Here is a 24,464-nt window from a genome sequence, read left to right as displayed (position 1 = left end):
TTTATGCATTGAGTGTCTGGCAGGTCCTGTTATATAGAGATTTGTAACATATTATAATATAACATAATATCAGGCAAGTCAATTTTAGCTTATTTTTGCTAGATGCATCAGTATAATCCCTTTTTAATCTAAAAGGAAAATTAATGAAATGATTTAAATATAATCTAATAGGAAAAGACTTTCTTTATGCATCAAGTTGAACTCAAAGAGAAGTTGGTCAGTTTAATTTCACGTGACAATGACCATTCCCATTTTTAAAGCATGTTGTAATTAGTCAGCCATTTATATGCTTGACTATGCATGTCATTGCTTCTGAGGACAGAATCGGTGCATTTTAAAATTGACTTGTCAGTAGAAGCCACAGGGTCCACTCAATGACGTGAATTTAAAAGTATTCATCTAGTTGTACTGAGCTTGACTGAAAAAAAAGAAGAAAAAAAAAACTTCTTGAATTTATAACAATTACTTCAGGCATGTTCATAAAATTCTGTGCCACATGCTGTGGAGTGTTCCCATCAATCAGAAAATTATTAGGCACTTGCAAGTATATGCTACTCCAATGTCCCATTACTTTTTTCTCTTATGTCACATTTCATTTTTTTATGTTTTTGTTTTGTTTTTGTCAGATATTTTCCAGCATCACATAAAATAGCTTTAAATAGTAGTTTTTAACTAATAGTAAACCAATCAAAATGCTATCTTTTGACATTCTGAAATTTTGGCATGATGATTTTGGCTGGGCATTGACATATATTGAAAAAAATATTTAGTTGCTTCCCACATTTAATGCATGCTAAACCCTGATACCATGTGTTACCTCCCATTTCATATTATTTCAACTACATCATGTCTCGGGTGAATGCAATCGTGAGAGAATGCAAAAGCACTGAAATATATTTTTTCTTCCCATCTCTGGTTTTTTTCCAATTACCTATATTGTTAGTGGTGACACAAAATGTGTATTTTATTCTTAAAATTGGTCTGTTTTGGTTTGCTGTTTATTCCTATATAAAAAAATAATAAAACATCACAGAAACCATGATGTTTAACTCTTTAGACAAGTTTCATAAAACTGCAAACTTAGAAACTTAGAAAATGAATAGAAAATAATAAAAACTTACATAAAAGGCAGTTTTCTTTGAGGTTAAGCCCCTTCTCTCACTGCCCAAAAAAACAAAGGATACCTGTTTAATCACAATATAAAAAGATAAACCATTCTCAAGGATCAAAAAGCATTTGATGGACCACATATATCGTCTACAGCCTGCTGCTCTTGCCATTCAATGAGTCAAATACAGCCCCAGTCTCAGTCTCATAACTATAAATCAAAGCTGGGCTATTGTGTGCCAAAGGCGCAATATTTTTCTCAGCTTCATATTCTGTCAGCTGTGGCAGATCCTCGGGAGACATACAGCTCTGAACATTGTTCCGGGTTTCCCTGCAGCACAATGTGACTCTTGTGATGATGTTATCCACTGGTTTGAGTGAGTGCATCCAGAGAGGTAGGTGGTCCCAGGTTTGCAGCCACCAAGGCAGGAGGTGAGGCTTTTGTGTTTGCAGTCTATTCACAACAACAATGCAGAGGAGGACAGCAACACATGCTACACAAATACCCACCAGAACCTGCCATCCAGCCATGGAGAGGGCAAAGACAATGGATGGCAGGAAGAGGAAGCAAAGAATCAGGTAAAGCATAGCAAACAATCTGTATTTTGATGTCCACTCACCCAAAAACCATGCCATGCAGACGGGGAGATGGCTTAAAGGAACTGGGTACCAAAGAAATATGCCCAGAACATTGAAGATGAAATGACACAGGGCAACCTGAGAGAGATGACGTGCAGAGCAACATGAGGGACAGAACATGGTTTAATTTACTTCACAAACTGTGTAATGGGTCTGTGCTGTGAGTCTTATGACTTGTTTTCAGTCTCTTACCAAGATCAATATTGACCGATATTTTTTATACCAATATACAAATTTATTAACTTGGAAAAATCTATGTCATATACATTTTGTTTGTTTAATTTGTATGTTTATTCCAAGAAAATTTCAAAAACATGAAAAAGAATTGAACATTCAATTGGAAGTCCATTATTCATTTAATTATCAGACTTCTGTTTTATTATTTTCATTAGTCATGTGAATGGTCTCAACTAAAAATTAAGCAGCACAACTCTTTTAAACACTGATTATAATTATACACATGATTATAAGAAATGTTTCTTGAACACCAGATCAACAAATTAGAACTAATATCATTTATATTTGCAGTCACATTTTTAAATAGATTTTTGTTTATTTAATTTTGATGTTTGTTTAATTTGTATTTTAAAACACATCTCAAAATATTGTTTTAGCAATTTAACATTAAATTGGAAAGCTATAATTCATTATGAATAACATTTTGATGGAGACTAAAACTAATAAACATGGTCAATTAATTTTAATTTAAATATATATGATAAACATCACAAATGCATAAATTTTAATAATCATTAAATCATTATTTAGTGTAAAATAACATTAAAAGATGTTTGTGAGGGATGTTTCAGTATTTCCGTGTGTTAAAATGAGCAGAAAGAGAAATTGTTCCTTTCCTCAAACCGAAATCCTCAAACAGTTGATGTTTTAAAATAATTAAAATAATTCATATTAAAATGCTATTGTTTAAATCATTGAATTTAAATAATAAAATCACTAGTTGGCAAAAAAAAAAAAAAAAAGCAAGGTCCATATTTTTATGTGAGAATCAATCCGCTCCATACAACATACTGCTGGAAGCATCAGTATTCTAAGATCAATCCACCATTCCTAGAGTCCTCTGGCTTAGCCACTGTTTAATTAAGTGAGAAAGTTCATGTCTCAAATGGGATCACTTGAAAGGCCGCAGCTAGCTTGTCTCCTGGGCAGTGGTGTATAAAGTACCTGAAAGTCATACTCAAGTAAAGGTACAGCTATCTCACCAGAAAATGACTTTGGTAGAAATTGAAGTCACTGTTTATAATATTACTTGAGTAAAAGTCTTTAAGTATGTGATATTTATTGTACCTAAGTACGTTTTTTTTAAGTATTGAAAGTAAAAGAACAAGAAAATGCAAAACGGAAAATAAGCATATTTATATATATATATATATATATATATATATATATATATATATATATATATATATATATATATATATATATTTAGTACAGACCAAAAGTTTGGACACACCTTCTCATTCAAAGAGTTTTCTTTATTTTCATCACTATGAAAATTGTAGAGTCACACTGAAGGCATCAAGGGCTATTTGACCAAGAAGGAGAGTGATGGGGTGCTGCGCCAGATGACCTGGCCTCCACAGTCACCGGACCTGAACCCAATCGAGATGGTTTAGGGGTGAGCTGGAACGCAGACAGAAGGCAAAAGGTCCAACAAATGCTAAGCATCTCTCGGGGAACTCCTTCAAGACTGTTGGAAGACCATTTCAGGTGACTACCTCTTGAAGCTCATCAAGAGAATGCCAAGAGTGTGCAAAGCAGTAATCAAAGCAAAAGGTGGCTACTTTGAAGAACCTAGAATATGACATATTTTCAGTTGTTTCACACTTTTTTGCTATGTATATAATTCCATATATAATTCCACGTGTTAATTCATAGTTTTGATGCCTTCAGTGTGAATCTGCAATTATAATATATATATTCCTACTGTGAAATTACCACATCAAATGTGACGTTCTAACATGGATGCAGCTGAAGCCGCCGGGTTTGCTTCAGGGAATTGTTTTTTTTTTTAAGAAGCTTCCCAATGGAAACCTCTACAAGCATATGCAGTCTGTGTGCATTACGTGTGTGGTGCTGAAGCAGCACGGACTCATACTCATTGTGCTTTCACACAGGACGTGTTTGCAGTCCGCTACTCGGTACGTAAACCGATACGCACCGTTCCTGGAACGCACTGATTGTGATGGATACAATGGAGGACAGGAGGCAAATGCAAGTAAGAATGTTTATTGAGGGATAGTAAATGATGAGGAGATGTCGGAGGGTGACGCAGGAACCTCGACGGCAGCACAGACAGGTGAGTTGGTGTTTGAGTGCGCTGGTGGAGGTGATGGTGGTGATAGTTCCAAGGTGAGGCTGTAATTCAAGGTAGACTGAAACAGGAAACAAGGCACGAAGCAGTAGAGCTGGAGGATGAACTAACATGAACCACGAAGGACCTCAAACAATGATCCTCCTCCTAAGGACGTCTCCTGGCGTCCCCAGACTCCCTTACCTGTCGATTGTAATCATCGATAAGAGAGTGATCTAGGATGTCACTAGCAGGCACCCAACTTCTCTCCTCCGGACCATAACCTTCCCAGTCCACCAAGTACTGAAATCCACGTCCCCTCCGTCTAGAATAAGTGGGTTCCCCATCTATGAGTTGTGGAGGGGGGGGTGGGGGTCCGGGCTAGGCGGATTAATAGGAGAATGAAATACGGGCTTTATTTTAGATACATGAAAGGTGGGATGAATTCTCCTGTACGCAGGAGGAAGTTTGAGGCGGACTGCCACCGGGCTAATGATCTTGGTGACCAACTCATTAGAGACGGAATGGAGAGGAATGTTCTTAGTAGAAAGCCACACTTTTTGACCCACGATGTATACGGCAGGCCTAGACTGGTGGCGATCGGCTTTAGCCTTGACCACTTGGAGTAGAGTCTCGCGGGCCAAGTCCCCGAGTGCTGTGTCACCTTTGGACGTGCGGTGACACCTCTGGATCCTCTGTGATCTACAATGGTCAACAATGGTCAACACTGTCTCCTTGGCTGAGGGTAATTTGGGCAAGGGAATAAAGTGGGTGGCCTTCGAGAACCAATCCACCATGGTCAAAACTACCGTGTTGCCCTGGGAGGGCGGTTATAAAATCAGCGTGATGGGGGACCAGGGTCTCGAAGGGATCGATTGGAAGTCTTACCAGTGGCACAAACCGAGCAAGTGGCCATTTAGTACGGATGAAAGAATTTAGAATTTATAATTATATAACCGATAAATAACCGATTCGGTGGGCACCTGGGCGGAGGCGTTACCCCTTCTAAGGCTGTCTTGATCTTCGATTCGATCTCCCATGTGAGTGTGAAGACCACTAATGTCTCAGAAAAAATGCACTCAGGAGTGAACAGGCGTTCAAGGATATACGTGACAAGGAATCAAGTTTAATATTTTTGGAACCTGGGTGGTACGAGAGAGTAAAGTCAAAACGTCCGAAAAAGCAGTGCCCACCGAGCCTGCCTGGAGTTCAACCTTTTGGCAGTACTAATATATTCTAAATTCTTGTGGTCTGTCCATACAATAAAAGGAATCCCAGATCCTTCTAACCAGGGGTGCCATTCCTCCAATGCCATCTTGACTGCCAACAATTCTCGGTTACCAATATCATAATTTCGTTCGGCAGGGGATAATCAATAAGAGAAAAGCGAACGTGGGTGCACCTTGTCGTCTGAGGGAGAACGTTGAGATAACACCGCCCCTACCCCCACCTCCGACCCATCGACCTCCACCACAAACTGACGTGATGGGTCAGGGGTGATCAAGATAGGGGCTGAAACAAAGCAGCTCTTCAGTTTGGCAAGCACAGCCTCGGCTGTGCCAGACCACCTGAACGTAGTTTTGGGGGAGGTCAAGGCGGTCAGAGGTGCGGCTAGTTGGCTGAAGTTGCGAATAAAACGCCGGTAGAAGTTGGCGAACCCCAGAACCTCTGTAGGGCCTTACGGGAATCTGGCCTTAACTTTCTCGGGATCCATGCGTATTCCCTCAGTCGACACGATATACCCAAGAAATGGAACCGACTGTGCATGAAATTCGCATTTATCCCCCTTGACAAAAGCCCATTCTCTAGGAATCTCTGAACCCCTCGTCGAACATACTGCACATGTTCCTGGAGAGAAGAGGAAAAAATCTATATGTCGTCCAAGTAGACATATATGAATTGATCAATCATATCTCGCTGCATGTCGTTGATGAATGCCTGGAAGACCGCTGGGGAGTTGGAGAGCCCGAAGGGCATGACCAAGTATTCAAAGTGCCCCCTGGGGGTTTTAAAAGCGGTCTTCCATTCATCCCCCTCCCTGATGTGGACCAAATGATAAGCATTACGTAAGTCCAATTAATGAAAATGCTCCTTGCAACCTCTCGAAGGCTGAAGACATTAACGGCAAAGGATAAGTATTCTTTAATGTGATGTTGTTCAGTCCCCGGTTATCAATGCAAGGTCGCAGCGATCCATCTTTCTTTCCCACAAAAAAGAACCCCACCCCCGCTGGAGAAGAGGAAGGTCGGATGAACTTCGAAGCTAGAGAATCAGAAATATATTTCTCCATAGCCTCCCTTTCTGGAACAGAAAGTGAATATAATTTGCCTTTAGGTGGAGACTTACCTGACAGTAATTCTTTGGCACAGTCATAGGGATGATGTGGAGGAAGAGAAGCGGCACAAGACTTACTGAACACTTCCTTCAGGTGGAGGTACTCAGCGGGCACGTTAGACAAATCCACTGCCTCCTCCTGAAACACAGACATAGAAACAGACGGACAGGCAGGCACTAGACAAGACTCATGAAATTTATTATTCCAAGCCAGAATGAAATTGGATGACCAGTCTATTTTGGGGTTGTGAAGGAGGAGCCAGGGGTGACCGAGGACTATAGGTGCCAGGGGAGAGTCAAGGATGTGGAAGGAGATTTCAGAGTGGTTGCCTGATGTGATGAGGGTGATGTCTTCAGTGACGTGAGATATGACCTGTAGTTCCTGTCCATTGAGGGTGTGAACCGTGATGTGGTGCATGAGGGGTCTGAGGGGAATGTGTAGTCTGCGTGCAAGTGTACTGTCCATGAAATTACCTTCCGCCCCTGAGTCCAGTAGTGCTTGACAGTCGTGAATCTGTGCTGACCATCTTAGTCTTACCAGGAGGAGAGTGGATGATGTGGAGGTCTTCTCGGCGGAGATCCCACCCGATAGGAGCCTCATACGTACTACCGGGCTTGGCCTTTTACCGGACAGATGTAAGCATGATGCCCTGTTCCCCCGCAGTAGAGGCACAGGCCCAGGGACCTCCGCCTCTCCTTCTCCTCCCGGGAAAGCCGAGCTCAGATGATCAGCGGTGACACCCAAATGAACAATCAACATGACGTAACATGAGACGAGCAGGAGATGGTGCATTCATGAACCGTGACACTGATGGACCGCAACTGCGTGAACGCTAGAATCCATTAACATGGGTGCGTAAAAAATTATAAAACACATACACACTGCAGACAGAGTATGTGTGTAACAGGCGTAAGGTTGTTTGCACCTTGTGCAATGTGGAATTAGTTTACAGCTTTCTCAAGCACTTTGTGATGCATTTTGGAAACAGGAGATGAGCCCCTATGCACCACCTAGCTTGAGAAACCCATTCTAAAATACTTACTTTTAGTCATTTTTTTATTAGGGTAGCACACATATTCTGAATGCCTTTGGCAGAATTAAAATGAGCTATTTTAATCTAGATTAATCTAGATTAATTCCAAGATTACAGTGAGATTTATCTAGATTAAAAAAATGATCTATGCCCACCTCTAATCTCAGAGGGGACATGGATTCATTTAAACTGCAGATACAGATGTATAAAAAGGCCTAATGTTTGGTTTTTAACATAAAATATTGAATATTGACATCTGAAATAAAGTACAAATGGCAAGATTAAAACCGCCAGTAGGTGACAGCAAGTGAATAATTCGACCAATTCATTCAAATGGCTGATTCATTCAGAAACAAAGCATTTGACTGTGTTTGGAATTGCTGAATCATTTATTCAACAGATTCATTCAAAAATCTGATACATTCAATAAGTAAACACAGATCCATCACACAAAACAGTGCTGTGATCTTTGTTTGGAACGAACTATCGTTGGCAAAATTGAGCAAATTCACTTATTGCTTCACTGAACTTGTATAAAATGATCATTAAATGTATTCATGCATCTGCAGAAAAACAGTACTCTTTGTGTGATACAGATTAAGTTAACTAGTTCTACATTAAATTAAATAAATATAAAAAGCATACAGAAGCATTTTTGCCGTCTTCAATTTAGAATGCCTGGAGTTTTAATAGACTAATAAATCAAAGTGCGTTGTGTATGTATGAGTTGGTGATATAGCTTGATAATGTCTGGTTGCACATCATTACAACACCACTTACAGTACCATATTATCGCAGACGATGCTGTATCTCGCACACCCCAGCCTCAGCTTGTGTGGAAAATGAAATCATCAGCGCCTGTGTGCGACGCGCACTTGTTTGCACATGAGCAAAGGTGGGTTTTTTTTTGGGAGTCTAACTTACAAATGCCAGACCACTGATTTGTGAGTGTTCTCCTGCTAATTTTGTAAAAAAGTAAAAAAAATTGTAAAAGTGAACATTTTAATTAGGAAATGTATTGGCGTAAGAGTAAAAGTTGGCTGAAATATAAAAACTCAAGTAAAGTATAGATACTCCCAAAAAATTTTAAGTATTGTAACAAAGTATTTTTACATTACACCACTGCTCCTGGGTTAGCTAATGCGGCTAAGGTAGCTGTAGTGGTTGTTCCGATGTTGGGGTCACAGGGTAGGCCCACTCAATACTTATCACACCCATACCTGAAACCACAATGAACGTGAGAGGTCACCACAGCAGATGATTCTGTTTCAAATGAGACCTTCCAGTAAGGTCAATCTAGCCTTATTAGGAGCAAATTGGATGACCATGTATGACCATGATGGAACTGGCATTTAACTTATGAAAATGGCCTTGTCCCAAATGGCACACACAGCCCTCAGAATCAACATATGCTGTATGGATTTTGGGGGAATAACGTGCTGTGAAGTCTGTACCAAGGGTTTAGTAAAAGGGTGCAAATGGCATTTTTAAGCACCCTTATAGGGACATAATTTTTTTTTTGTCTTGATGTATTAATTAATTAAAAAATATATAAAAATGTAATTCATATAAAATTAATTAAACTCTATTCATGAGTGTGTTTATGCTTTTATTAGAATTATTAATTTAAATGAATTAAAATGTACTTTGATTTATGGGTGGACATAAAGTAAAACAAATATTTATGATGTCCTAATGAAGAAAAAAGTCTCATTAAAATTAATTTAAAACAAGAACTTTGTAACAAACTACCTTTAAAGTTCAGTAAAGTAATATATATATATATATATGTATGTATGTATGTATGTATGTATGTATATGTGTATATATATATATATATATATATATATATATATATATATATACACACACACACACATACACATACACACACACACACACACACACACACACACACACACACACACACACATTGAGATGTTTATATTTAAAGTGTGAAGTTGTTTAAGTTTATTTTAATTTTAATCTTTTTCTTTATCATGGGAACTACCATAAGTCATTAACGTTACATTAACATTAAGGTCTTTTTAAAACAGATGTTTGCACATGCATCCATATCAAGTGCATCATTTGCAACAAGACCTACATATGTTTGAAAAGACTACCTTTGAGAGTAAGAAATAATTTTAGAAAAATATAATCTGCACAAATTACAGTTTCAATGGCAGCTCTAAAACTCTTTGGGATTAGTGGTCTCCCAGCCAGTGTAATTAGGATGCTGTGGATCCATAATCTAGCTGCCATGCCTCACTAAAAAGACTAATCACTGTGTAGCTATTACAATGAATCCAGGAGCAATATTAGACCATTACTCGTCTGTCAGAAGGGCAGGTGGATTAGAAAGGGTTGAGAGCTTCAAGTGTATATCTCTGTTCCTTATCTATCGATTTTGATTAAAAATAATCCCACGTTACACCACTTAGAACTGAAATATAGGAAAAAAACAACGATAAAAAGGGTAAAATTTTTCCCCATAGTTAAAGGGTAAGTTCACCAAAAAATGAAAATTAGGCTGTCTTTTACTCATCCCAGAGGCATCCTAGGTGTATATGGTTATCTTTTTTCAGACGAATCTAGTCGGAGCTATATAAAAAAAACTGCATTTGATATTACAAGATGTTTAATGCTACTCAGCAGGTGTTGCATGCATCAGACCAAAAGAAGTGTCACAAAAGTGTCTTACATGGCTTAAGGGCATGAACAAATGCCTGCTGTGGTGAACTGATGCATTTTTGTAAGAAAAATATCAAAACGTAATAATCCCTTTAATCTATATTGCGCCAACAGTTGTGTCTGGAACCAGTTCCAGGCTGATTAGACTTCTAGCCTAATTTTCATTTTTGGGTGAACTAACCCTTTAATCACTGCATTGTCAGAGTTGGTATTGTGGCTTTATCAGACACTGCACTTAACATTTTATGAAAATCAACCTAAAATCGAGTTAACAAGGTTTTTGACCAGCAAATTATGTACATCTGTGTTTATATAGTGGATCTGCATTATACACTTTGATCAACATGTTATAACATTTATTGTAGCGATATGGGAGCTTATTTTTTCTTATTGTTTAATACACTTGGCCAAAATCTCACAATATAGCCTAAACGATGAAGCATTAAATGCACAGTATATTTCAAATGTACAAAACTATTTTGGCTACAACCAGAAGGCAAATGATAAGACTCTTCTCCACACAAAACACAAAACATCAGCCTTTACAGACATAGTGTTTGGATAAAGAAAGCACTGTACTTATTCAAATACTAGATATTTATTTACCCTTGCATTGTGAACACACAGATATCTGGCTCCAGTCTATGTTCTTACTGGAGGTTAGGTGAAAATATAAGGTTTCACTGACAGTTTGAGGATCCAATGGCATTACGAGGTTTAGTTACATGCTTTTCATTGGTTAAATATTTGTAAAACCCTCAAACAGACATAAAGGAACACCAAAAACTCTGATTTAAATTAATAATAACTAAATGGTCTTTTCGCCAGGTTCCTGAGGGGTGTCAGAAGGTTAAATCCTGTGATCTTTCTACCATCGTGGCTGGCCTTGAGAGGAATCCCTTTGAGCCACTAGACTCAGTGAGCTCAATTCCTGTCTGCTAAGACAGCGCTCCTGACCACGCTCACTTCCATCAAGAGGGTCAGGGATTTTCAAGCATTTTTGGCAAAAGTGCCTTGTGTTCAGGCCGGCCTACTCTCATGTTGTCCTGAGAGCCTGAGAGTGTTGCCTCCTCCTATGCGTTGGTGCACGACACTTCTCTGGAAGATATATGTTGAGCTGTGGGCTGGGCAATACCAAACACCTTCACGAGAGTTTACAGTCTCTGCATTGAGCCAGTTTCTTCCTGTGTCGGGTAACAATTAAGTGGTGGAAGGAGCTTGCTGGTGTCAAACTTGCTGCGCCATTCCCTCTCACCCGGGGATTCAAGTACCAGTTTCCTCCTCCAGTACAGTTCTCCAGACAATGAACCCTGGTGGGAAGCAGTCTGAATTCAGACCCAGCATTGGTGTTAGCTTGGCCGGGTCTTCAGACAGCCCCTGTACAGGGCTAGATGTCCATATGGCTTGATTCCCTACAGGAGATCCCACATGGGTATTCTTCCATGGTAAGGTTTCCCTCTTGGTGAACCTGTGTCTGCCTCTTTGACAGACCATTCTGTCAGGAGCTCCTCGGGTAGGACCTGCCTCAGAGTTCCATTCCGTATGTCCTGCCCCAGGCCTGTGTCATTCCATATCAGTGTCTCCACTACTGTTAGGATGTGGCATCTGTAGCGCCCTTCTCTGGAAGGCTTGCTTCCCCATCATTCCCCAGCAATCTTTCATTGAAGATTGATTTCCCCGTTATGCCATACCCACAAACCATTGCTGGTTGCCAGGGACAAGTTCTCAGCTCCTTAGAACAACATCTGAATAATGGATGCACCTGTCGCCTATTTATACCCGTGTGCATGGGGAGTGGCTCAGCATGCAAAATCCACTAGCCAAATTTCATAGGTGGTTTCACTTAATCAGAGAGGATTTGGGCTCACAAGTCCACAACCCCACACTCAATGTCGTCATTGACATACCATCTCCGTTCCCTCTATCAGGGAATGAGGGTTAAGAGACCACAACTAGATCCTAGTGAACTGGTATTACAGACCAATTTCAAATCTTCCATTTATGTCTAAATTTTTTGAAAAAGTTGTGTCTGCTAAATTGTGCTCCTTCCTGCAAAAACAAAAAAGATCTGTATGAAGAATTTCAGTCAGGTTTCAGGCCCAACCATAGCACAAAAACTGCACTTGTTAAAATTACAAATGACTTGCTTCTTGCTTCAGATCAAGGCTGCATCTCATTGCTATTTTTACTTGATCTTATTGCTGCGTTCAACACCATAGATCATGACATACTCATGGATAATAAACTATACAGGTATTCAAGGGCAGGCTTTAAGATGGTTTAGATCCTACCTGTCTGATCGCTACTACTTTGTTTATTTAAATGAGGAGTCATCTCATTTATCACCAGTAAAATATGGATTGCCACAAGGATCTGTCCTAGGTCCTCTGCTATTTTCAATATACATGTTGCCCCTTGGTAATATTATTAGAAAATAAGGGATAAGTTTACACTGTTATGCTTGATGATACTCAACTATATATCTCAATGAGACCAGATGAAACTTCTAACTAAATTATCTAAGCTAAAAGATTGTGTTAAAAATTTAAAAGATTGAATGAACAATAAGTTTCTCCTATTAAATTCGGATAAGACAAATATATTACTTATTGGACCAAAAAAGCAGTACACAGAACCTTGTAAATTATAATTTGCAACTAGACGGATGTACTGTTACTTCCTCTACAGGCAAAAGTCTGGGTCAATGTCCACTAAAGAAGGTAGAGCTTTTGGGCATTTGGCTCCCAAACTCTGGAATAGCCTTCCTGATGATGTTCAATGATCTCTTGATAATGTTCAGATCTCTTTGGCCAAGCATTCAAATAATGCATCTCATAATTTTTGACTGCAGTTATTTTTAATCAAATGTTCATTATTCTTTAGCTTGGGTTAAACTAATACATTGTATTTGGTTGAAACAGCAGCTACGCTAATTATGTCTCTATATGTGTTTTGCCATGGGATTTATAACCCGTGGTAGCTAGGATATACACAAGTTCCAGTCTGGATCCATAACACCTGAGAAGAGATGATGCCCTCAGAAAACCTCGGATTATGCCAACCCTGAGACAACATACAGAACTACCAAATGTTGCTATAAATTGGATTGCATAATATAGTAATTGCTATTAATAGTGTTCATCGTCTGTTTGATTACATCTTTAATAGATTTTTCCATACATTTGATAAGCTACTACTAAATGTTGTAGAAACTTAATTTTCTGTAAAGTTCCTTTGCTATGATTTGTATCGTAAAAAGTGCAATACAAATAAACTTGAATTGAGTTGAATTGAACTGAATTGAACTGAATTGAGGATTACGTACATAAACGAGGCGTTCTCTTGGCACTGGTTCTCCCTGCCTCTAATTAAAATCCTTCTCTCTCACTCTTATTTGTTTACACATAACAACGTATGTCTGTCTTTGCCCTGGGAAATTGAGTGCATTAGCGACTGTATTGAATAAAACCTTCACATTATTCACAGGGAAGACCATTGATTCTCAGAGCACAAAGCTCATAGACTAGTGAATACGAATGAGTGGAAGTCAACAGTCAACCCAGTGAGGGCCAAAGATTAACTCCCCCGAGGCCTCTAAATGCAAATATTAGAGCATTACTCCTCTGAGGCTTCTAAATGCAAATATTAGAGCATTACTCAGAGGTGCTTTTGGGTGTAATACATTTCTCAGTTCATCTGGGAGCACAGCTAAATTATACAGGAGAAATTCAGACACTTTACTGAAATTCTTGCCCATATGTTCAACCTGTTCATCTAAGAGAAAGGACTCACCTATCAAAGGAGTGAAGGCAGAAGTAAACACCGAACTCTTCTGAATAACAAAGGTCATGCCGGCACCAACCAGGTAGCCAGTCAGCCAGCCGAATGAGATAGGGGAGTCTGCAGGAAAGAGTTTTGTTTACATCTCATGAAAATACTGAAAAGATACATGAGGCTCCCTTTGGGGTTTCTCAGACACTTGATGAAATTCTTAGCAAAATTCTTCTTTCCAAAATGGCAGCACACTTAGAAAGTGACAAAGTGCTAACTGGAGCCTATATATTCCTGCAAAAATTCAAAAGACCAGTGATGTTTCTGCTAGTAAGAGGCCTGATTATGAGCAGTGTATGTTAACTGATAAACTGTAACATATTTGGTCACACTTTTTTGGGGGGACCAGTTCTCACTATTAACTAACTATTAGCTACGACTTTTGCCTCAATAAACTCCTATTCCTCCTACATTTGCTGCTTATTGATAGTTAGTAAGGAAGTTGTTAATTTAGTTCAGGTATAGGGTAGGGTTAAAGGGTCTAAAATATGGTCATCTAAAATAAGGCATTACTATTTGCTTTAAAGTACTAAAAAACTGCCTATATGCTATATAATAAGCAACTTGTTGGTCCCTGGTCCCTTGTTGGTGTTACCACATATTTAGAGCTCCCCTCTAAATTTAGATTATGCATTGTTCAGTTATTAAGGAAAATAAATTACTTTATTTTCCTAATTACACAGTACTTATCAAGGATACAATAATCCCAAATCATATAATGTAATCATATATATTTTTTAATCATTCATAAAAATAATAAAAAAATGCTATTTATTTATTTAATTTGATAATGAATAATGATAGAAGATTCCCACACAAATATACGTAAATCCATGGTAATGTATTATAAGATTATAACATATGGATTATAAGATCAATGAGTCATGACAGCATACTGTATGTTTTTCCGTTACTTTTTATTAATCAAAGCAATTTAACCTATTTCAACATAATTTTTTATGTTATCTGAGATTCAACTTGATTTTTAAGTGAAGACGTTGCAGGCAAATTTTTATTTTATTTTTTTTTATTTTTTTTTTGTGAAAAGAAAACATCCAAAAGACACTGTTAAGTGTTTCTTTTATAGCATTTTATTTATTTTTGTCAATAGATTTCAATTACAATACATATTTTTTTTTTTTTTTTTTTATTTTGTTTGTTTTTTCTCCAGAGCCATAAATCTCAACTTCAGTACTTGCACGCACCAAACTTTAAATTTTTATTCCTGTATCCTTAAGGTTTCTACAGAGGCGAAAAACATTTGAATCTAAAAAAATAAACAACAATTTTGAAACTGACTTCAAGTGTTCACATTTTTGTGGTAGAAATGTATGCAAATCAGTACATATTTCATTAAATAATAACTCATTTGCATATTTAAATGAAACATTTTAGAAAACTTTTGATACCAAACGTTTGGGTAAGTAAAGCAATTAACTAATAAATTAATTAGTTCAGAATAAATCTGTAGAATAAATGTTTATGTTCTGATTAGACCATCAAGATTAATAAAAACATTATCATGTGTTGAGATGAAATATATAGCTATGGTCAAGAGAAAAATAATTGACAAATATGAAGAGTCTTCTTAGAGCATTTGACATGGATCCTCTCAATTACATTAACTGTGTAAATAGGTAGTTCCCACCTGTGTTGATGATTTTATGGATGGCTTTGGCCACTTGTCCCTGGGGAAGGAAGTTGAGAAGCTTAACCAGCAGCAGGACGCAGGTGCGAAGAACCATCAGTGAGGAAGCCAGCAGAATCAACCCCACAGCCAGATCAGACAATCCTGTCTCCACAAATAGATGAGAGCCTGCTCCAGTAAACACATGCATTTCCAGTCTCCTGTGGAAATGTGCCTGTCACTCATGCATTGACAGGCATGTGTTCATATTAACAGTGATTAGCCCATCAGCTCCTGATTATGGTGTGTTAGAAGAAAGAGGATTTCAGATTCTTATAAATGACATAATATGATATAATTGTTTATGCATCACGAAAAAGTGGCTTCTAAAAATGAAGCCCACAGTTATAATTAAGGGCTTTAGCCATTGACTGTCCCCTGATAAATATGGGATTATTAGTTCTTCTTTTTCTTTTTCTTTTTTTACCTTAATGGGATGGCTCTTGTATTTGAAAGATGATTAAAAAGAAATATGAAGCGTATTGCCTCCAAGTCATTATACGAGGAAAGATGAGTGAAAAGCTTATTGAATGTTTAAAGACATCTTGCTTCCTAATTCAGCCTGTTAGATGTTTGTTACTGTTGTTGATGTCGAATGTGTAGTTAGTCTTTTAAACAAGCATATGACTCAGAGGAAATTTCTATCACAGGATGTACTAACACAGTATAAATTATATTTATTAGCCCCGACGGAGCTTTGAGTAAATGAAGAACAGCCAAACAGTCTACAGAAGGACTGGAAAATGAGTTTTCTTCACAGCAAAAGGGAGCATTTTTGAATACAGCATTTCTCTGTATTAACAAATCTTCAAGTTTGAAACTAGATAGAATGTAGAACAATATTTTGTAATTTAAAAACGTATGCGTGAAATGACTAAAGGCAGATCAATCAAAGGATGGTCTTGCTGTGTCTCTGTTCATTTCATTCTCTATTTCTTTGAAATTTGAGAGTTTCGACTCACATTTTTTTCAGCATTAATGTGTAGTGACGTGGTCTGCGCTATTGAGTTTTCTGAAGGCAAAAAAGAAACATTCTCTTGGATCTGTGGATAATAAATTTAGATAACGTCAGTACATCAAAGATCTTCATCTGTAGGCAAACAGAGACATCGCTCACCATAGTCCGTAAATGGCACCAACCTTTGAACACGCTCTTATTGTGCAGCACCTCTTGCCCTGTTGCTATACCTACGATTACAATCTTATCCAGCTGAAAGGCAAAACATTTAATTGTCTTTTAACTCTAAATCCCTATTAATGAGAGACAGAAGAGTACTGGAGGGCAAACAGTGTGATATTTAATTAGGCTACGTAAGTTTTAACAAGCTCCACAGCATTTAACAAGAAAACTAATGACCAGTTTTCTTTTTATTTATAATGACACCCAACTGGCTGTGTCCTTAAATGAATAAATCATCCAAAATGAAAAATCTGTTATTATTTATTCATCCTCATGTTGTTGAAAACTTTTGTGGAACACAAAACAAGAAGTTTTGTGGAATGTTCAGGCTGCTCTTTTATATACAGTAAAAGTGGATGGTCAGAGGGATAGTGGCAAAAAGATCAAAAAGCCAAATCAAAGTAAGACTTATGTGCTACATTCCGAAAGATGTGGTCACATCACTCAGAAAACTATTGCCTTGACACAAAAATTTCAGATTGTCTAGATTAAAATTATTTGATTTCACCTCCAAAATGTCACTTTTGCTTCATCTGTACAGTTGTGTGAAAAAACATTTTTTTTTGCATGTTTGTCACACTTGAATGTTTCAGATCATCAGACTATTAGTCAAAGATAACACAAGTGAACATAACATTCAGTCTTTAAATGAAGGTTTTTATTATTAAGGGAAAACAAAATCCAAAACTACATGACCCTGTGTGAAGAAGTGCTTGTCCCCCTGTTAAAACTGTGTTTTATCTCACCTGAGTTCAATTTCTCTAGTCACACCCAGGCCTGGTTACTGCCACACCTGTTCGCAATCAAGAAATCTCTTAAATAGGACCTGCCTGACAAAGAGAGGTAGGGTATGCACCTTGGAAGTTGGTTCACAACCTGCCATTAAATCGAAGAAGAAGAAGAAGAAGAAGAAGAAGAAGAAGAAGAAGAAGACCAAAAGATCAAATGCCAGACATCATGCCGAGATTCAAAGAGATTCAGAAACAAATGAGAAATAAAGTAATTGGATCTATCAGTCTGGAAAATGGTTATAAAGCCATTTCTAAAGCTTTGGGACTCCAGCGAACCACAGTGAGAGCCATTATTCACAATTTGCAAAAACATGAAACAGTGGAGAACCTTCCCAGGAGTGGCCAGCCGACCAAAATTACCCTGAGAGCACAGCGACAACTCATCCAAGAGGTCACAAAAGATGCCACGACAACATCCAAAGAACAGCAGGCCTGTCTTGCCTCAGTTAAGGTCAGTGTTCATGACTCCACCATAAGAAAGATGCTGGACAAAAATGGTCTGCATGGCAGAGTTTCAAGACGAAAACCGCTGCTGAGCTAAAAGAACATAAAGGCTCATCTCAGTTTTGCCAGAAAACATCTTGATGATCCCCAAGACTTTTGGGAGAATACTTTTTGGAAGGTGCGTGTCCCATTATGTCTGGCGTAAAAGTAACACCGCATTTCAGAAAAAGAACATCATACCAACAATAAAATATGGTGGAGGTAGTGTGATGGTCTGGGGCTCTTTTGCTGCTTCAGGACCTGGATGACTTGCTATGATAAATGGAACCATAAATTCTGCTGTTTACCAAAAAATCCTGAAGGAGATTGTCCGGCCATCTGTCCGTGACCTCAAGCTGAAGCGAACTTGGGTTATGCAGCAGGACAAAATACTCATTCCGCAAGCTTTTCAACTACTTTATAGTACGCAATAAGCATAACTGAACAGTTGAAAACGGAATATTACAAAATATCAGCCCTCTAGATGGCACTGATGACCAGTCAGAATTGAGTATTCCAGAGCGCTGTGTAAAAATGTTTAAGAATTATAATATTGTGATAAATGTAGGATTTTAGGTTTGGTAGTGCAGGACTGTGTTTGAATTGGCTGTGTCTGACTTAGATCTAGAGCAGACCAAGCTGACAACAATGGAAGGACTGGAACTTTGGACCAGGACAGTAACTGCTGATTGGCTTCATCACTCTGTCTCCTCTCCATCGGTAAGCCGGTGTGTGGTGGGCGTTCTGGCGCAATATGGCTGCCGTCGCATCATCCAGGCAGATGCTGCACACTGGTGGTGGATGAGGAGATACCCCCTGACAATGTAAAGTGCTTTGAGTGCCTAGAAAAGCGCTATATGAATGTAAGGATTTTATAATTATTAACCAGTATTCCCGCCACAGGGTTAGAAAGGGCAGCAATGTCCTTAAATATGTCCACTGCAACCATACCTATACAAAGATACGACACAGTCCACTCACAGATTTTATTTCCACATTGTGGATGTGATATTGTGATTCGCACTGGTCACAAAATAATTAGCTTCCACATTTCTTTTGGAAATGAGAGTAAGATTTACTTACAATATAAAGGCTGAGCTGGGAATGTCCAGCAAACAGACAAACTTATACAGAAATAGAAGAAGAAGGGTTATCTTGCAAATATTGATGAAGATGTGTTTTCCCATTGTCCTCATTATATTGTTCTGGACAAAAATGGAAGAATTTTTCAGAAATAAAAATTTTAGATTTTCCAAAGCAAAACATATTTGTAGTATTAAAAGTATTCAGATTATATGGCAATCAAATGATTGAAGAGAAGAACACACTCAACTAATATTTTATTTAGTGTTCTAAGATCTTTGTTGTAAGACAAAAAATAAAAAATAATAATAGATTTGTGGCTCAGATGATGTCTTGGAGCATCTTGCCATGGATCACTGCAGGGGAAAAAAAATCATTTTATCCTTTTAGAATGTCTGAATTCTTTATTTTTTTTAAATAAACAAAAAATACAAACACGATTCCAAAAAATTTGGGAAACTGTACAAATTGTGAATAAAAACAGAATGCAATGATGTGGAAGTTTCAAATTTCACTATTTTATTCAGAATACAACATGGATGTCATATCACATGTTTAAACTGAGAAAATATATAATTTTAAGGGGAAAATAAGTTGATTTTAAATTTCATGGCATCAACACATCTAAAAAAAAAGTTGGGACAAGGCCATGTTTACCACTGTGTGGCATCCCCTCTTCTTTTTATAACAGTCTGCAAATGTCTGGGGACTGAGGAGACAAGTTGCTCAAGTTTAGGAATAAGAATGTTGTCCTATTCTTGTATAATACAGGCTTCTAGCTGCTCAACTGTCTTAGGTCTTCTTTGTCACATCTTCCTCTTTATGACGCACCAAATGTTTTCTATGGGTGAAAGATCTGGACTGCAGGCTAACCATTACAGTACCCGGACGCCTTTTCTAAGCAGCCTTAATGTTGTAATTGATGCAGTATGTGGTCTGGCATTGTCATGTTGGAAAATGCAAGGTCTTCCCTGAAAGAGACGATTACTGGATGGGAGCATATGTTTAAATGAGCCTTGGAATGACACGGTGGATTGTGTTCACCGACAATGTTTTCTGGAAGTATTCCTGAGCCCATGTTGTAATTTCCATTACAGTAGCATTCCTGTATGTGATGCAGTGCCGTCTAAGGGCCCAAAGATCACGGGCATCCAGTATGGTTTTCCGGCCTTGACCTTTACACACAGAGATTGTTCCTGATTCTCTGAATCTTTGGATGATATTATGCACTGAAGATGATGATAACTTCAAAATCTTTGCAATTTTTTCTGAGAAACTCTTTCTGATATTGCTCCACTATTTTTCGCTGCAGCATTGGGGGAATTGGTGATCCTCTGCCCATCTTGACTTCTGAGAGACACTGCCACTCTGAGAGGCTCTTTTTATACCCAATCATGTTGCCAATTGACCGAATTAGTTGAAATTTGGTCCTCCAGTTGTTCCTTATATGTACATTTAACTTTTCCAGCCTCTTATTGCTACATGTCCCAACTTTTTCGGAATTTGTAGCTCTCATGAAATCCAAAATGAGCCAATTTTTGACATGACATTTCAAAATGTCTCACTTTCAACATTTGATGTTACCTATATTCTATTGTGAATAAAATATAAGCTTATGAGATTTGTAAATTATTCCATTCCTTTTTTACTTACAATTTGTACTGTGTCTCAACTTTTTTGGAATCGGGTTTGTACATTCTTCTATTTCATATTTTCAAAACACTTCATTCTGTAAGATTTAAAAGCTTGTTTTTTTCATGGGGACCCAAAAATGTCCCCACAAGGACAAAATTTACTAGTATTACTGTACTTGGTCTTGAAAATTTGTTCCACATAATGTAGTGAATACCAGTACACACACTGTGTACAACCCAAATTCAAATCCAGATTTTTTCCTTAATTGTTTTCTTTTGATTCGACAGATCTGGTTAAGTTCGTTAATTATGCAGTTGGCTCAAGAGTCATTACAATGTGATTTGTGAATTCAGTGAAAATTTTAATTATCTTTAATTTCACGCCCTTTGCGAGATTCATTTCCACTTATCCAGGACTCAGAAAGGAGAAACACATTTTATTCAGTTCACATAATTAATACCATCATTGATGCTTGCTGCGGTTAAACATAATTGTAAGAAAATTAGTTTTCAATTTTGGGTATTAGCTTTATTACAATTCTGAGACATTTTACCACTGGTTCATTCAATGTCTCTTTATGAAAAAGCTGTCATGTGTGTCTCATCATGAATCATGAACATTATGAATTTAAAAACTGAACATTAATAACAAAAAAGTTTGTTCTGTTCCTGAACATTAAAATCTCAGTAGACTCAAATGGTTCTGAGTTGCTTCATTCCTCCTTTTTTTTCTTTCACCATCCTCTTTGAATGAATTGATATTCACAGTCTTGATTGTGAAGCAATTAAACACAACACATGATCAATTTGTACCTCGTCATGTAATGATGCACCGCTCATCTGGCTGTCTGTGTATGCATTTATCCGCCATCATTTATACCTGCCTTTTATTCACAATGCTTTAGCTGTGACAGAAATCAATGTGCATAGCTCAATAGTTGTTCATGTCGCTCTGAGGGGCCAGAGAATGGACAGTGGGACACCAAGTGGTGAGATTTTTTTCAAGACATTGATGAATGGTTTGTATACTTACAGACTTTCTCTGCTTTTCAATTACATTGCCTGACTGCAGATAGCAAAATGCATGACTGCATAAATTACTGATGTTTAAGTTTTTGAAGCTAGAGTGTAGAGGTAAAGTTTTTTACCAAAAAATGGAAAGCTGAAAAATGTTTTTTGATAGATGTAGATGTAGATGAATGTGTTTGGAGTAATAAAGCATTACATCATTTGCTTGCCAATGGATCCTCAAAAAAAAAAAAAAAAAAATCTTTTTTGGACTGTTTTCACTAATAAACAGTGCATGATCTGTGGATATTTTACTTTGTAAGTGGAGAAAATATTATGTATAATGGACTCATATTTTACATTACATTTAGTCATTTAACAGATGCTTTCATCCAAAGTGGCTTACAAATGAGGACAATGGAAGCAATCAAAATCAACAAAAGAGCAATGATATACAAGAGTTATAACAAGTCTCAGTTAGCTTAACGCAGTACACATAGCAAGGGCTTTTAGATAATATAATAAATAAAAATTAATTTTAGAATAGATAGACAGAAAAAGATAGAATAGAAAAAGAATAGAGCAGTCTAGTGTTAGTGTTTTTTGCTTTTGTTAATTGTATAATAAATGAAAAGAATACAGATAGAATACAAAAAGATTAGAAAGCAAGTCAATTTTATATGTATATATATATATATATAATTTACTTGCTTTCTAATCTTTTTGTATATATATATATATATATATATATATATATATATATATATATATATATATTAGCTGGAAGCAATGCTTTGAAGTTTAAAGTGTCTTGATGGATTAGTTTATTACAAACACGCAATAACTTTTTGTATTACTTATGATTACTGTGATGTATTTATCAGCAGTTTGGACTCTCATTCTGACGGCACCCATTCACAAGCAAGTGATATAATGCTAAACTTATCCAAATCTGTTCCAATGAACAAACAAATTAATCTACATCTTGGATGGCCTTAGGGTGAACTATTCCTTTAAGAGTCTGCTAATCAGTAACACTATAATTCACTCTAGTGCTAACTGAAAGGTTCATAAATGAATAACATTCTTTCAACCTCTCATGAATGCTACAATGATAAAATCCCTGATGTAGTCAATTGTTAAATTAAATGATCTCACAAGACACCCATGATACTATCTTATGACATCAAAGTTAGATATAGACTATACATAAACTGCTTGTTTGGTCATATACTAAACACACATACTAAACTGAAAATGTGAAGAATAAGAGATTATTTGTCTAAAAGCGGTAGTTCCCCCCAAAATTTAAATTATGAATTTCAGAATTTAAATTTTTAGATGAGCTGTCCCTTTAATTGTTGACTTTTTTGTACATAATAATCGATGCATGTTGGTTATATTTTGTCCATTATTTGCTGTCGCAGAAACAAATCAGACATTCACAATAATCAAATAGCAACATTGGTGAGTTCAGTAAAAATATCTTTCTCCCCAAACAATCCCATAATTTACGTCTTGGCCAGCTGGCAAAAATGGACACCCATGAACAATGAAATGAAATCTTGACAGAATTGATTCATTTTCTCATAAAATGTCACTGTGAGCACATTGTTTCCTGAAACTCTAATTCTCTAACCCTGTACTCTGCACTCTGCTCCAGGGCTGGATCCATAGGGAAGCCAGCCTTCAGCCTCGATCCGTACTCCTGCGGTGAGCTGACTGTGGAGATGTGACATTGGAGCAACAGCACTAATGATCTGGGCCATAGTCATTTTCAGTGTTAAAAAAAGCAGAAATAATTTAGAGTGGGTGAAAGCTCATGATGTGAACATCCAGCATCTATCTGTTATCAGTCAGGGGACACTGGCATGGTTGTGAGCAATAGATAGGAACTATAGCGTTTTGACTGCAGTGGATACATTTGGAAATATAAAGCTGATAATATATCTGATGCCTAGAATAGAAATCCAGACGGTTTAATTCACTCATTAAATCCCCAGAATCATTATATATGTTTTGTTTCACTCTCTCACTGCAAAAATCATGTTCTTAATCAGTGTTTTTGTCTTTTTTTTTTTTTTTCAGTAACGTATGAACATACCTAAGAAACAAGATTTAGTGGGGTTTGTGCTTATTTCAAGATATAAACACAATTTGGGATATTATCTGAAGCTGTATTACACTGTATTAATACAAAAATTAGGTAACACTTTATAATAACTGCACGCTATTAATCATTAATTAAGCATTAGTAAACAGATAATTCATAATTTATAAAGCATTACAGACATTAATAAGCAGTCTATAAATACAGATATAAATGCTTTATTCTTGATTTAAAAGCATATCTATAATGAGTTTAATAATTTTATTGTCATAGTTTATTCATGATCAATTTATCATTTCTCAAGGAATTATATCATTATTTACAAACCAGTTATTTATGAGTTGCCAGTGATTCATAAGATCACAAGAAATTGCAAGTAAATGTAGTAAATTCAGGTAGTTATAAAGCATTTAGTAGTGGCCAGTTAACTATTTATGTGAGCTCATCTAAAGTGAGGACTAGTTATGCTTTGTAAAGCATAAAGGATTTTTAAAGGCTCAGTTATCTTCTAAACAGACAAAGGAAACAAACACAACAC

At 37.1% G+C, this 24,464-nt stretch overlaps 1 protein-coding gene across 1 annotated transcript; it reads right to left on the bottom strand.

Moving 5' to 3' along the window:
* Window positions 1-1,257: 1,257 nt before the first annotated feature.
* slc34a1b (solute carrier family 34 member 1b) lies at window positions 1,258-23,585 on the bottom strand. Its single transcript, XM_052587622.1, is given in 9 exon segments — window positions 1,258-1,824; window positions 2,880-2,905; window positions 8,539-8,604; window positions 8,607-8,645; window positions 13,912-14,019; window positions 15,599-15,766; window positions 16,596-16,680; window positions 16,755-16,847; window positions 23,463-23,585. Coding segments are annotated over 9 exon segments (1,275 nt in total).
* Window positions 23,586-24,464: the final 879 nt, after the last annotated feature.

The sequence above is a fragment of the Carassius gibelio genome, chromosome B21 (assembly GCF_023724105.1).
Source record: "Carassius gibelio isolate Cgi1373 ecotype wild population from Czech Republic chromosome B21, carGib1.2-hapl.c, whole genome shotgun sequence".
Classification (NCBI taxonomy): Eukaryota; Metazoa; Chordata; class Actinopteri; order Cypriniformes; family Cyprinidae; genus Carassius; species Carassius gibelio.
This window is presented reverse-complemented; position numbering and strand designations above follow the sequence as displayed.